A 13,423-nucleotide genomic window follows, 5' to 3' on the forward strand; every position below is an offset into this window, starting at 1 on the left:
CTTATCCAAATAATTTTTCTTTATCCTTTCAAATTTTAATCCGCAACCAAATGCAGCCCAAAAGATTAAGTAGTTAAGTCTTTCATAATTTAGTTTATTTTTGCTCAACTTCAACCATCATGGTCAACAGTCACATAATATCCTTTAAAGGGATAAAAATACCCCTGCTGCAATATTCAACCTCTTCAAGAGATTAGCTCATTAAACACATCATAATTTACTTAATGAAAGAATTTGCAGCATCTAGCACCTCCGAATTGAACTTCCCAAAATATAAATTCTAACCCCAGCCATTTTTACCTCTCCCTGAATTCTTTCCACTCTCCGTCCGCCTAACCTACTCAACTAACTTCCATTTTGTGTGGAAAGAATGCCAGGGATATGGTGGCTCAGCATCCACAGAAGCCTAGGTTCAGATACATGACACCCATAATTGTTTTTTTTTGGTATCATGACACCTATAATTGTTGAAACCACGGACAATAACATCACACATAACTCCATTGTCCTTTTATCACTGCACAAAACTCTGATTCTTTGCTTGCAATCGTAACATTATAATGATTTCCCAGATTGGTCATGGCCAAAGTTAATAATCTTAATAACGTACAAACTGCAACAACAATGCTGGTAGAAAATTCAGATCCTTTTTATTTTTGATACAAATCATTATTGGTGGGCTGATGATATGACAACAACAAAACTGAAAGCAGCACTCAAATCAGCTTGTCTCAAGGGAGAGCCGGCAGGACCTTCCCTGTGCATGTTCCAAATCCAACATTGAAGTCTCTTCCCTGCAAATAAACCACAAATTGTCATGAACATCAAAAACTAGGAAAACTAGCAGCAGTTCAATACTTCCATGAATACAAATGATATGACTCTGCTCTGGTTGCAGAGAGAGTTCAGCTTCAGTAAAACAAAGCTACAAAGGAAGAAAAGCCTAATGAGACATGTCACATGCAAACTGTTATTAACTAATATCAATAATTGAGAATGTGATTAATAAAAAAAAAATGACTGAGATTGTGATAGGGTTGTGATCAAGAAAAGCAATTTAAGCAGGTTCACTCTGAAAAGGGGAAAAGAAGAGGAGAGGAGGAGCAATCACTCAAGGTGTTACCATGGTTTCCAAATTTGACTCAGGCCAATTACAAAAAAGAAAAAAATTTCTGCTGGAACATTGACTGTAATGGAACAGAAAAACCTGAACAATGATCCACGGAACCTGGATAAATAATTCTATGGAGGGCCCTGCCAGGAAGAATCTGTATGAGAAACATAACATATGCAATATGAGATGCTGTAAACTGAAAGAAAGGGATTTCTATGTCTAGGATACAAGTTAAAGGCAAAGAGAACAAAAAAAAAAACGTGAAAAGATAGATTATCAGGAAGATGAAAACCAAAAAAAGATTATCATCTTAACAAAAGTGGTCATGCTACACATCTCCACATATTCACCGGGTTGAAAATTGCTCCATGATGTGGAGCACCAATACCATTCAAATGCTGAAAGGAGTCACTGATCACTCTGTTATATTCAATGGAGGCAAAAGATGACTTTATGTGGCATAGGAATCAAGTAGCAGAAGAATGTCGAGGAATAAGGTTCTGCAGTTGCATCGATGCATACTTCACATGCGTAACATTGAAAAGATTACTTATGAAAAGCAGCTGAAATTTGTTAGTAATCTTATTCCGCATTAAGAAAACCATGAAACCATGTATTATCAGCAAGAATCAATTATACAACCTCTTTAATTTAATAATTTACACATGACCTAAGAGATATTAGCTTAAATGCTTTTTCCAATACTTGTTATGCATGTAGGCAATGAACTTCATGAGTATATCAATAATTAGTTTCTTCTTGTATTGTGATATATATGTTCAAGATAATTGCAGGTAATCCTCTAGCTAATTTAAATTTTTCTAGTACCATATTTGGGTTGCCTTTCACTTCTCTAATTCTGCAGTATCCTACTTTTTAAGCCACATTCAGTGGCTTCTACAGAGACATGCTGTTGAACTAATGTCTTTAAACGAACTAAAAGACTTAGAAAGTAGAATACCACAGAGAGCAATCATATAAGATGGCAAACTGTAAACCACACATGAAGTAAAGGAAAATGAAGTTCCATGAGATTTGACCTTGCAACAAGCAGTAAAAATGACTTCATCACCATCTTCTAAAAATTTTCGATCTGAACCATTTAAGGTAAGTGACCTCTGCGCATTCCATGTTAACTCTAGCAAGCATCCCAAAGATTCTGATTCCTGATAGAACAATATAGTCAACAAGATTTACATCAGAGAAGCAAGATGTATTACTAATAGTTAAGAAAGTGCAAAGAGCTTCTCATCGATTGATAATTTCTGGATGAAATAATCAACCATTTTACATACAGGTCCACTGATGGTCCCGGTTCCCAGCAAATCACCAGGCCTTAAGTTGCAGCCATTGACAGTGTGATGTGCTAGTTGCTGTGCTATTGTCCAATACCTGGAAAACATGGCACAGAAGCTCCATATATCATGTGCTAAAAACAACTGCCGCTTTCTTAGTAAGTGTATGAGAAGGAAACAGAAGAAAAATGACATTTATAAGTTCATGAATTAAGGTCCAACAAAGTTTTAATTACATACTAACAGTGGCAGAAGAGAGATGCGACACGAGAGAGGGTTGTGTAACTGTTTAGGGATCTTGCCTTCCAGATATTGACAATTTGATAGTATGATGCTATGAAGGGTTAACATATGAAGAAGAAATATCCACTGTTTATATCTTTGATGTTACTAGAGTAGAGAACAATTAGATCTACCTAATTTTCCACAAGTTAGGAATAAGATAAAGTTTGCCAATTGCCAGAATTTCTGACTGCTGGAAATTTTAGAGCCTTCCTCATTTTACTGAAGGACTTGGTTTTGAGCTTTAAGATATAAGGTTAAGATGGGTTCCATAGTTCTAGAAAATAGAAATGGTTTTTAGAAAATCAAGAAAGATACCAAAAGTACAACAAAGGCAACACCAGCATTTGAAGGATAAGTGACATGAGCGGTCAGCTTGGATCTGTACAAGTTCTCACCACAAAGAGATAGTTATTGTCCATCATATTCATATGCAAAGATTTCCAAACTTATAAACTCAATGGTGATGTAATCAAACTTTTTTCCTGATCTAATATGATGCCAACAGAAATTCTTTATAAACCGCCAACTCAAAATTTGATTCCTAATCTTGCACAGATTAATGGGTTTGCATGATGACAACCGTCCATAAAACAAAACCAGAAATTCTACACCCATCATTACAGCCCTATAAATAATATTATAATTAGTGGAGACGCATTTTTTCCTTTGATATGATAGCTGGAAGATGATCTTTTAATATTGAGCTGTTGACAATAGGAATACGTATTTCATCAGTGTGGTTTCAGAAGATAACAGTTCAATAGTTGAACAAGACATACCAAAATTAAGAATCTCTTAAGCTGATTTTTTCTTGAAGTACTGACTATGTGATGAGACATGTCGTTTGTTCACATTGACAAGTGCAAAAAACAACTCAGTTTGTATTATTGAAAATTTAATAAATTTTTAATTCCCTGAATTTTCTATGCCACCAGTGATTGCATCAGGCACCACAACTAGTAGAAAAAGTAAAAATCAGTTAAATTAATTGCATCAAATAATTAGTCAGATTTACATAATTTGGCACTCAACATTAAAGGACAACATTTAATTGTTGATATACTTGAAAGTCAGATGCTAAGGTGGAAAAAAATGATTTACTAAGAAAGGAGAAAGAGAAGCTTGTAAAGATGAATAACTTCATGATTTTAAAGCAGTCTTTACAAACATACTTGAGTGTCAGAATTCTTACAGATGTTTAAAGTTACTCTTTGTGACAATTGACGGATGTTCATGCCCTGCAGGCTTGATCCAAACCTTGCAGCAAGAATATAGTGTTATCAATACATGAAGTAATTTTACTGCATCAGACCTATGAATTAAGTACAATGTAATTATCATTTCAAAATATGAAATTTCGATATAGGACGCTGAAAATAGCAAGCAAACAAAAGCATATATCGTTATTAGAATGATTGAACTGACAGGCAAGATGGATAAGAAATACACACCTCTAGAGGTATGTCATAGTTTACATGCTTTTTTTCTGCTAAGTATGACAAGGGCTGAGGCTCCTGCAATTTATCACAAATTAGTTCTCACTACCTTTTCCTCTTAAAAAAATTCTTCTTTGGAATGCTTCAGCGATAGGAAACTATATACAATTTACTTAGATGGAAAGGTAAGAAAAGTAAGTCCTCTTAAGCTGCAAGGAAAAAGATGTTCCTAGTACTATAGGACCTAAAATAATTGAGAGATCTAGCCACCTGTTTAGGAGCATCGCAAACAAAAGGTTCCAAAGCTTCTAGAGTCACAATCCAAGGGGATATTGTTGTACCTGAAACGATCAGGAATGATTATGGGCTCTTATTATTTGAATTTAGTGAATTGTAACAAGTTCACAATCATAACTGCAATTTCCTACAAATTAAAGGGCAAGATTGTCTACCAAAACTCTTTCCCAAGAAAGGTCCAAGAGGCACATATTCCCATGCTTGGATGTCCCTGGCTGTTAAATATTTCTAATCAATGGGTGATACAATGTGGGAGTCATGAACAAACAGCAACTTAGACAATGAGAAAGGAAATGGTAATTACCACTCCAATCATTCATCAGTACAAGTCCAAAAATATGATCTGCTGCATCACTAACATCCACTGGTTTGCCCAACTCATTTCCTGGACCAACAATAGCAGCCTGCAAGCAATATCACAGAGATAAGATGATCTGCATCTGAATAATTATATCTAAATGCATATGTATGGTGGAATATTCATGCAAAACCTAGAAAATGATTGGCCAATGTGGAAGTTGTCTATAATCATTCAATAGTTATAGTTGAATGCTTCTAGGGGCAGCAAGAACTGAATGCAAAAATTAAAATATAAATAACATTTAAAGGGGGAAAATCAAATAACAGTTCATAGTGTAATTTCACCTGGATATGTGAGGAAGTATATTTAACGAACAAATTCATTAAAGACTAACCATTTCAAGTTCAAAATCCAGCTTTTGTGAGGGCCCAAAATAAGGAGGGGAATTTGCCATTGGATGACCTTGACCTCTGACCAAAGGAAAAAAAAACTTAGTTAAATATCAGATAGTATATTCCCCTAGCTAACTATCACTTAATTAATTGAAGAATAAATGTGCTGTGAAAAATAAAGTAATTTACCACCTAGCATAAAGTCAGGGTTGAAGAGAAGCTAGTGTACACTGCTATTTAAGTGATTCTGTGATTAAGTTTCAGAGATCCTTTAGAACAGACGTGATCCATACATCTTAATCCTCCTCCTCAAACAAATTTTATGAAGCTACAACTGAATTTGAGAGCAAGTGCACGTGTAATCCATAAAGGTGCCTGAGTTATCTATAACAATATGCCTTGCCATGAGAGGGTAAAATGGATCTCCAAGGAGGTTAGTCTCAAAAAGTGAATTTTGACACGTATTCCAATCTTGTCTTCTAAAGAAAAAGTACAGAAACATGGATAAAGCTTGCATATAGAGATTGACTTGCATATCTAGAGTGCTATAAGGCTCTAGATTATCAATAAATAAACATTGCAAGAGAGACTTTTGCCAATAACAACTTTACTGCAATGGCTGCCATTTGCAATCCACCATGAAAATCCTGCTGCATTGTGAAATGTTTTTATTGCTTTAACAAACACCTTTAGCGTGTGGATCCTGTGCCACTTTCCCTTTTCAACCCATATAAGCAAAAACTCTCATAGTTTAGCTAATTATTTATCCATAAAGAAATATGCAAAATGAAATTGAATTTAACTCTTCCTTATTTTAGAGAAGCTTATAATATAATGACATTTTTCAGTAACAAGATAACAACATGCTACCAAATTACCATTTGTGATAATCAAATCATGTCAGGATGGCAATATTACTTGGTAATTAACTTCACAATACTTTCAAGTTTACCAAAACAAGGAGAGAAGTCTGGCAGAAAATGATGCAATACAGATAGAATACCAGTTGTTCATGGAAGTAGGCAAGGGGAAACAAATAATAATAGCAAGTGAATTTATTATGTTTTATAGAAGACATGTTTTGATTAGTAAACAAATTCTAGTTTTTTGTGGGGAACATATTTAAGTGCCACTCGGTAGATTAGTCCACAAGAAGATCTATTAACCACTCTAAACTAAAAGAAAATTAGATGAGCTGGCCCCACTTCACTAGAGTGAGAAGATTTAGAGGGTGGCACAGGTTTTCAAAGTAAACAGAGCATGTGGCACTACTCATGAGGCGGAAAAATTCCCTTCATGCACTTTAAGAAACAGATAATTTGACGACAAATACTAATCATCTAGTGTTACTTAAAGACAGATTCCAACCCTAATGTTTTTCTTCCTTTTTTTCCCTCCCTATCAACTGATGGGACTATTCGTTACTCGAACATGTTTTAAGGTTTTTACAAAAATAATAAGATTAAAAAAAGAGAACAAATTGTAATGTTATTAAGAAAGAATGAAGAAAGAAAGGCAGGCTTAGCTGGTTCTTATGTATTACCAAAACAAAATGGATGAAGTTTTCAGAATTTAATTAAATTACAACAATTACTTCAAGATAATTTTTAAGGCCATATCCTCCCAATAAAAACAAAAAAAAACAAAAAACAAAATGCATAGCAAATCCATTCAATTTACAAAAATGAAATCTCACTCTTGCTTTAGCAAAGTATCACCTAATGTTTCTTGGAATATGAAACATACAGGATATCTGGAAATTCCATGACACTCCTCGAAACTATGTACTGTCAATCCATGACTATTTCATCACCACATGACAGTTTGGCACTTCTAATGCAAGGCACTAAGACAAACATGATATTAAGGGTCATAGTAGTTATCACCTAAGACAAGGTGCAGTTGGTCTAACAAGTTGTGCACAACTTAACACACATCCATACATCCTGATAATGTATCGATATGTGCTGATTTTGTTTTGAATATTGTTGATGCAGGAACATCTATTTAGTTCTACACCATTCTGGGTGAAAGGAAAGTAGAACTTCAGTAATCCAGCCACAGGAAAATCTCTAAATTTGTTATTGAATGCCTGAGGTTGGAATTTTTTGAAAAAGAATCCATAAGAAGATGAAAGGAAAGAAGATTTTGGTGATCATGGTGCTTAGGGCTCATGGAAGACAGGGCATTATCAGATGAATCAAATGGATCAAAAAACTGTTTAATATCAAAATTCCAGTTTGAATTGGAAAAAATCCTAGAAATTACTGCAATATGACTGAAATGATAGTTTTGTTCTACTCCTGAATTTAGACAAAACAAAGAGATCATCAAAAATTTTAAAAACATATAAATATGAAAAAAGTTGCTAGATACAGACAATGTATTGGCAATGCATGTTTTTTCTGCATGAAGGCTGGTGACCCAAAGAAAATGGGACATCCTTTGTGAATTAAATCCTACATCATTCAAAACATTGGCAATGGAAAAGTATGTTCCATTTTAAATTTACTAAACAAAATCAACGAAAGTAAATGTTCTGGAATGATTTCTAGGTTGTCCATATTGAATGCAATTTAAGTTTATATGGGGCCATTAAAAGAAACATCTGAAAAGCAACTAGAAGATTCCATTCAAAAAATGCACACCTTGGACGAATAATATCTGTTCCAGAGATTACTACAGATGATGCCCGTCCATGATAAGCTATAGGAAGGTGAAACCTGAAATTGCACCCAATTTAAATTATGGAAAATAATGAGCTCAGAACATGTACAAAGTCACAAGTACATGTGGAGCATGCAGCACAATCGTAGCAAAGAGATGTAAAGAATTTTCAAGGTGTATAGCAGGGCCTCTAAACTAAAGACTGAATTGCAGCAAGATTACATTAGAGCTAGGAGGCAAATGATACAAGAGATGCAAGAAAAAAAAATTCAGATGCCAATACATCTTCCAGACAGAATTGCTCGCTAAGATCAAGGTTAAATATATACATATACATATATATATATGTGTGTATATATATGTATATATATGTGTGTGTGTGTGTGTGTGTGTGTGTCATTAGAAAACAAAAAAAGGTGTGTGTACATGCATTGAAAAAACTGGATGATAACGTAGATAATGAAGTGGTTGCAGCCGACTTAAAACTAGTCAATGCCTTGTTCAGATGTTACATTAGAGCTTTCACAAATGGTTGCAAAATAGACACAGAATCAATTATAAGAGATTTCATTTCACATTATTAAGAAAAAGAATTTTATCTCTCTTTTATGTTTCAATTCGCACAAGAGATAACTTGAAGAGGGTACAAAGAGCCAAAGCTTTGAGGATAAATCCAAGTAAATATGGAAAATAATGCAATAACTTGGCCTAGTCTAGTTAGCTAGCTCACTAAATGAGATCTTGAAAGTATGGGAAAGTGCAAATGATTCAAGCAAAACTATTGCACAATCAGAATAAAGGGAAGAATTCTGATGTCACCCCCTTTATTCATAATATGCTCCTCTTTTATATCTAAAAAGCAGTTTGCAATCACTGTTAATGTAATTGTCAGATATCTACAAAACATTGTAATGATAACCTGTAACAGGTCAACAAAGTGGATTACCGCAAAATAGGGTGGCATACAAAGAAAACCTGAAAAGAGGTGATGTACAAAATTTCACCATCTAACATGGAATTAAAGATATGAGCCACAACCATAAATATGAAGTTATGAAGAAGGAACTCTTAAAAAATGACAATTTTAACTTGGCCTTACGATACAAAGGACTGACCATGCAAGCTACTTTTTTTGCCTATGCATAGTACATAAAGATTTAGTGAATAATAAAAGTATCTGAAATCTTTATCAATGCAAGAAATCATATAATAGACTACCATAAAACATAAATTTAGTGGCCAATTGGGCATAAAACAAGGATATACATAAAAGGTACAATAAATTAAATTGTTAATGCAATCATGTATGACAAGGAGTTCCAATCACAAGCAGAATTTGATCACCATGATGCGACACCAAAAGTAGATGTCCAGCATGGATCTCTTCACAATGGTTGATATGACATAATGTTAATTAATAGAACAAGGTGAACATTAGAATTTGGTGTCTTGTGGTGGCAAGAATTGGATGCTATGAGTCTAAAAATTAGTAAACAATCTAAATATGCATTTTACTAAGAATTTGCTAGATATGAGGTTCCAAGCAAGTCGATGACCAAGAAATAACATAGTTTGTGATGTTAGTTAACTTCAAATGTTTATGCAGCTCAATGAAGAGACAATGAGGACATATTAGATAGAACTAGAGAAAGTGGATGAAGTAATTAAGTGCTTACAGAGAACTATAAGCTTGATCCATGCATCCAAGACTCAAGGAATTTTTTTATAAGAATATATTTTTTTCTGATAAATCAGAGCAGTTACACCCTAGCAACCCTGTGAAACAAAATTGCACTAATATCGACAATGGCCATCTCAATAACAAGCCTGAGAAAATGACCTAACCACAGCATTGGCTGCTGGGATCTACGCCTCTAGGAAAGCCAGTCCAGCACCTCGTTACTCTCCTTTTGTGGCACAATATTAAGTCTAATGATGTACCATAGTTCAAGCAAACAGAATGGCTGTGGTAGAAATGAAGATGTACAGGTGGATGTATGGTCAAACAATGAAAGTTAATTGAAGAGGATAGATCTGCAAAATTGTAAATACGAATGTAAATCTTCATATTTATACACTATATACACTGAAAGAGCAAGTGGGACATTAATGAAGCATGTCAACTACCAACTACTGTTTCACGTACTTAATTTTTAATATACACAAACAAGAAAACCCTCCTGATGTGACAGATATGGTTCTCTAATCACAGCATTTTGATCAAATGAAAGAGATGTTCTGCTAGCAGTCAGTCCTTCATGTTAGGTCTTGGGAGCTTTCATGATGGTCAAGGGCTAACGAGCAAGTGGAGAGAATGCTAAATTCGCATAGGGATGAAGTTGGATATATGTACATCCAGAATCCGCGGCCAATGAGCATAATACAACACTTGAAGCGAATACAGGTACCATTTATACACATACTAATATCCATAAAAAAAATTATACATTTACAGGCCACATATTAGGAATGTATATGCTACAATGTGTATACAAAAATATTGTGTACAATATCACTGCTCACTATTTGGTCATCAATGCTCCTAGTAATATATGTGAAAATACTATGTCATGGTCAATCCTATTCTAAATAATATGATATCCATATGGATGCAATGTAAACAGATTTAAAATGAACAAAAGGTACCAGTTAAGTGGAATTGGATTCTCTGGTCCTCGAAATATGTTCCCACAGTTCTTAGCATGATACATGGATGAAAAAAAATCTGTGTAGTCCCCTATTACAGCCGGCAGAAGCATCTGTACCTCACTCTGTGCAGTCAAAGATGACAATGGCATTTCATTTAGTGAATAAATTTTGAACTGCAAAATCTAATCCACAGATGAAAAATCACCCACCATTGGCAAAAGGGACATTTCCCTTAAACTCGCATTGTCACGTAAAGTTGGCTCATCAGCTGTATAGAAAAAAAGGTGGGTATATTTAGAAATTTAGAATAAACAAACATACGAAAACCTATCTTGTCGGTTGGCGTTGTTGTTGAAATCAACTTTGTCTTTTGTTAAACCAGTAAACCAATATGATAAACAAAAACACATCATCACTTAAAAGAAAGAATGCATCCATCACTTCAATCATATTTAACTTGCATGTTAAAGACTATTCTTAAAGTACATTTTATGCAGTTCTGATATAACTCAAAACACTTTAAGTGCTTTTACAATAAGCATTTCTCATTTATTATCATATTCGTATCTTTCACTGTAACTAAGTCACATATTGCACATGTTGTTGGTACAGTACAGTGCCTTGTGCTGTCTTTATCGGTTGCTTGACAAAATAGAGAGGCAAACATAACATGAATGAGCATAGAAGAGATGAGAAATTTATGCCATCCGATAAGACTGAAGACATAAATAAAATTCAAATGAAATAATGAAACTCAGATTGATGACAACTTGTAAAATTGAGCTTGGTGTAGTGGCACATTTACAGTCTGGAATAAGGGATCCGCTCTTCTTATATGATGGAATGCCTTGAAAGTCATGGGGCTGATTCTGCATATTTGTAATAGCAAATTTATGGGACATAACATTAATCAATATCATCCCTTTTACTCAAAAGAAAAAACACCAATCAGTATCATTTGATAAGGGATCTGCTCTTCTTACAAATGTACTGCATGCATCCATAGCCAAGATTTAGCTGGCTCATCATCAAAGGTGATAACAAATCAGACTTGTAATTTTCATCATTGAAGGTAAAGTGATTCCCACATGCCTAGGTTTCTGAGGCAATGGCTATGGTACAATGCCAGCATGCCTTTCAACTAGTCGGTTCAGCAAATGGAAATTGCCATCATATTGAGGGAAACTGTCCTACGGTCAATAAATCACTTGTCATAATAAAAGTTGGTGACACAAACACAAGCAGGTACTTTACCGAACTACAGCAAATTAGACATTTGCACATTGGGATGAATAATACCTGATAAAAGTTTTTGTATAGTTGAGCGCGCCTCCTTCCAAGCAGGTCGTCCCATCTCTAGGAACATATTAAGAGAAGGCTGGTAAAATATAAAAAATGATACCATATCAGCTTTCGAATAATAATGACACATTAATACCCAGACCTACGGTTAAATGACATGCAACATATGCAGAAACATAATAATTGTGCGACTTCCGACAAATAATTATGGTGTCATCATATATTTTGTCCATGTGTGGTTAAGGATGAAGACCGAAACCACCTATTCCTCTCTCCAGAAAAATAACGATGGAAAATTCTGACACTTAAAGTGGGTCCTTCTTTTTTTTTAGAGTAACAATGAAAGTGGATGTGAGATTGTTATTTATATACTCGTTGGTACTTGCTAGGATTAACGTTATTTTAGAAATTAAATATCTCTTTTGATGTATAGGTAGCCAGAAGATACTCATTTGAGCAGACTGAAACTTTTTAAGCTAAAAGAAACAGAAAGAGAGCATGCAATTATACCCAGTGGCAGATAATAATGTTATTCCATTCATCACATAGAAAATAGAAGTTATATCAATTGTTCACTCATTATAGGGTTTCTTCGTTGAAAGAAGGACAGATAAGAAAGTGAGACACTAGGAAGGAGAGAGATAGATCAAGAACTGGTCTTCAGGCAGCTAATTTTCTCGAAAACCCAATCCCGTTATACAGAAACCATGCCATAGTATCACATAAACCCCAAGAATCCCAATTTCTCCAAGAATAAGAAAAGATACAAACCCCCAACATCACCCAAACCCTTCTATTTTACAGAAATTTTACACCAGAATTTGACATAAACACACTCCAAGAAACACTCAACTGATCAAAATACCGACAATCGACGAGAGCGAATCAATCACGACGATTAAAAGGAACGTACAACGGCGGAATAAGAACATAGAGAGGGAAAGGGCGGACCTGGAGGAAGCATTTGGAGTTCTTGAGGAGGGGGCCGTCGAAGACGCCAGCGGCGGAGATGACGGACAGATCGAGGACGAAATCACCGATGGCGACGCCAGGGCGAGGGGGAGGAGGAGGCGAAGAATCGCCGGCGACGGTGGCGGAGGAGGGCTTGGGGCGGAAGACGCCGAAGGGGAGGTTCTCCAACGGGAAGTGGGACTCACGAGGCACCTCCACGAAGGACTTGAGCCCCATGGCAACGTATCAAACTCTCCTCCGGGAACTACTACGAACTCAGAAGCTAGAGAGAGCGAGAGAAGGGAAGTTCGGAAGTGGCAAATTTATAGACGCGTTTCCGACCGCTTGCGCCTTTTCGTGGACCGGCACGCGCAGAGAGAGGAGCATCAAATGGCCAATAAATCGGAAAGCCGGGTGGATGAGGGAAATTTGTGACGATGGGTGAGGATATCAGTTGTTGAGCACGCACGTGCGTACCTACCGAATCCTTGCCAGAGGCGCCGCTTTAGCGTTAATCACAGGCTAATGTGGTTTTAATGACGTTGTTAATCCAAACTCTCGTCAGCCGCACGGCTGTATGGTTTTAATGACGTTATTAATGCAAACTCTAAAATTCACAGAGGGATGTTAACGACTTACATAACGGTTCCGGAGGGTTTCCGTTAACTTTCACCGTTATTATTAAGTACCTATATTTAAAGCTTTTCTTTTTTTTGTGTTTTTGACAGCTGTGG

The 13,423-nt window shown here is 35.6% G+C and overlaps 1 protein-coding gene across 1 annotated transcript; it reads right to left on the bottom strand.

The window, feature by feature from the left end:
* Positions 1–509: 509 nt before the first annotated feature.
* LOC105039501 (fumarylacetoacetase) lies at positions 510–13,083 on the bottom strand. The gene is made up of 14 exons (XM_010915669.3): positions 12,690–13,083; positions 11,736–11,814; positions 10,646–10,704; positions 10,434–10,558; positions 7,769–7,843; positions 5,123–5,198; positions 4,732–4,831; positions 4,583–4,642; positions 4,401–4,471; positions 4,146–4,208; positions 3,887–3,951; positions 2,410–2,506; positions 2,155–2,280; positions 510–794 (listed from the first exon to the last, which is right to left on the bottom strand). The coding sequence occupies exons 1-14, from the start codon at positions 12,924–12,926 to the stop codon at positions 732–734; spliced, it is 1,296 nt and encodes a 431-aa protein (XP_010913971.1). The 5' UTR covers positions 12,927–13,083; the 3' UTR covers positions 510–731.
* Positions 13,084–13,423: the final 340 nt, after the last annotated feature.

Source organism: Elaeis guineensis, chromosome 1, assembly GCF_000442705.2.
Source record: "Elaeis guineensis isolate ETL-2024a chromosome 1, EG11, whole genome shotgun sequence".
NCBI classification, from domain to species: Eukaryota; Viridiplantae; Streptophyta; class Magnoliopsida; order Arecales; family Arecaceae; genus Elaeis; species Elaeis guineensis.

Coding starts and splice junctions, on each gene's coding strand:
- LOC105039501 (XM_010915669.3), bottom strand. CDS start 12,926: ATGGGGCTCAAGTCCTTCGTGGAGGTGCCTCGTGAGTCCCACTTCCCG. Junction 4,643..4,731: donor ACTGATGAATGATTGGAGTG/GTAATTACCATT, acceptor AATATTTAACAG/CCAGGGACATCCAAGCATGG. Junction 4,209..4,400: donor TTTGCGATGCTCCTAAACAG/GTGGCTAGATCT, acceptor GATAAATTGCAG/GAGCCTCAGCCCTTGTCATA.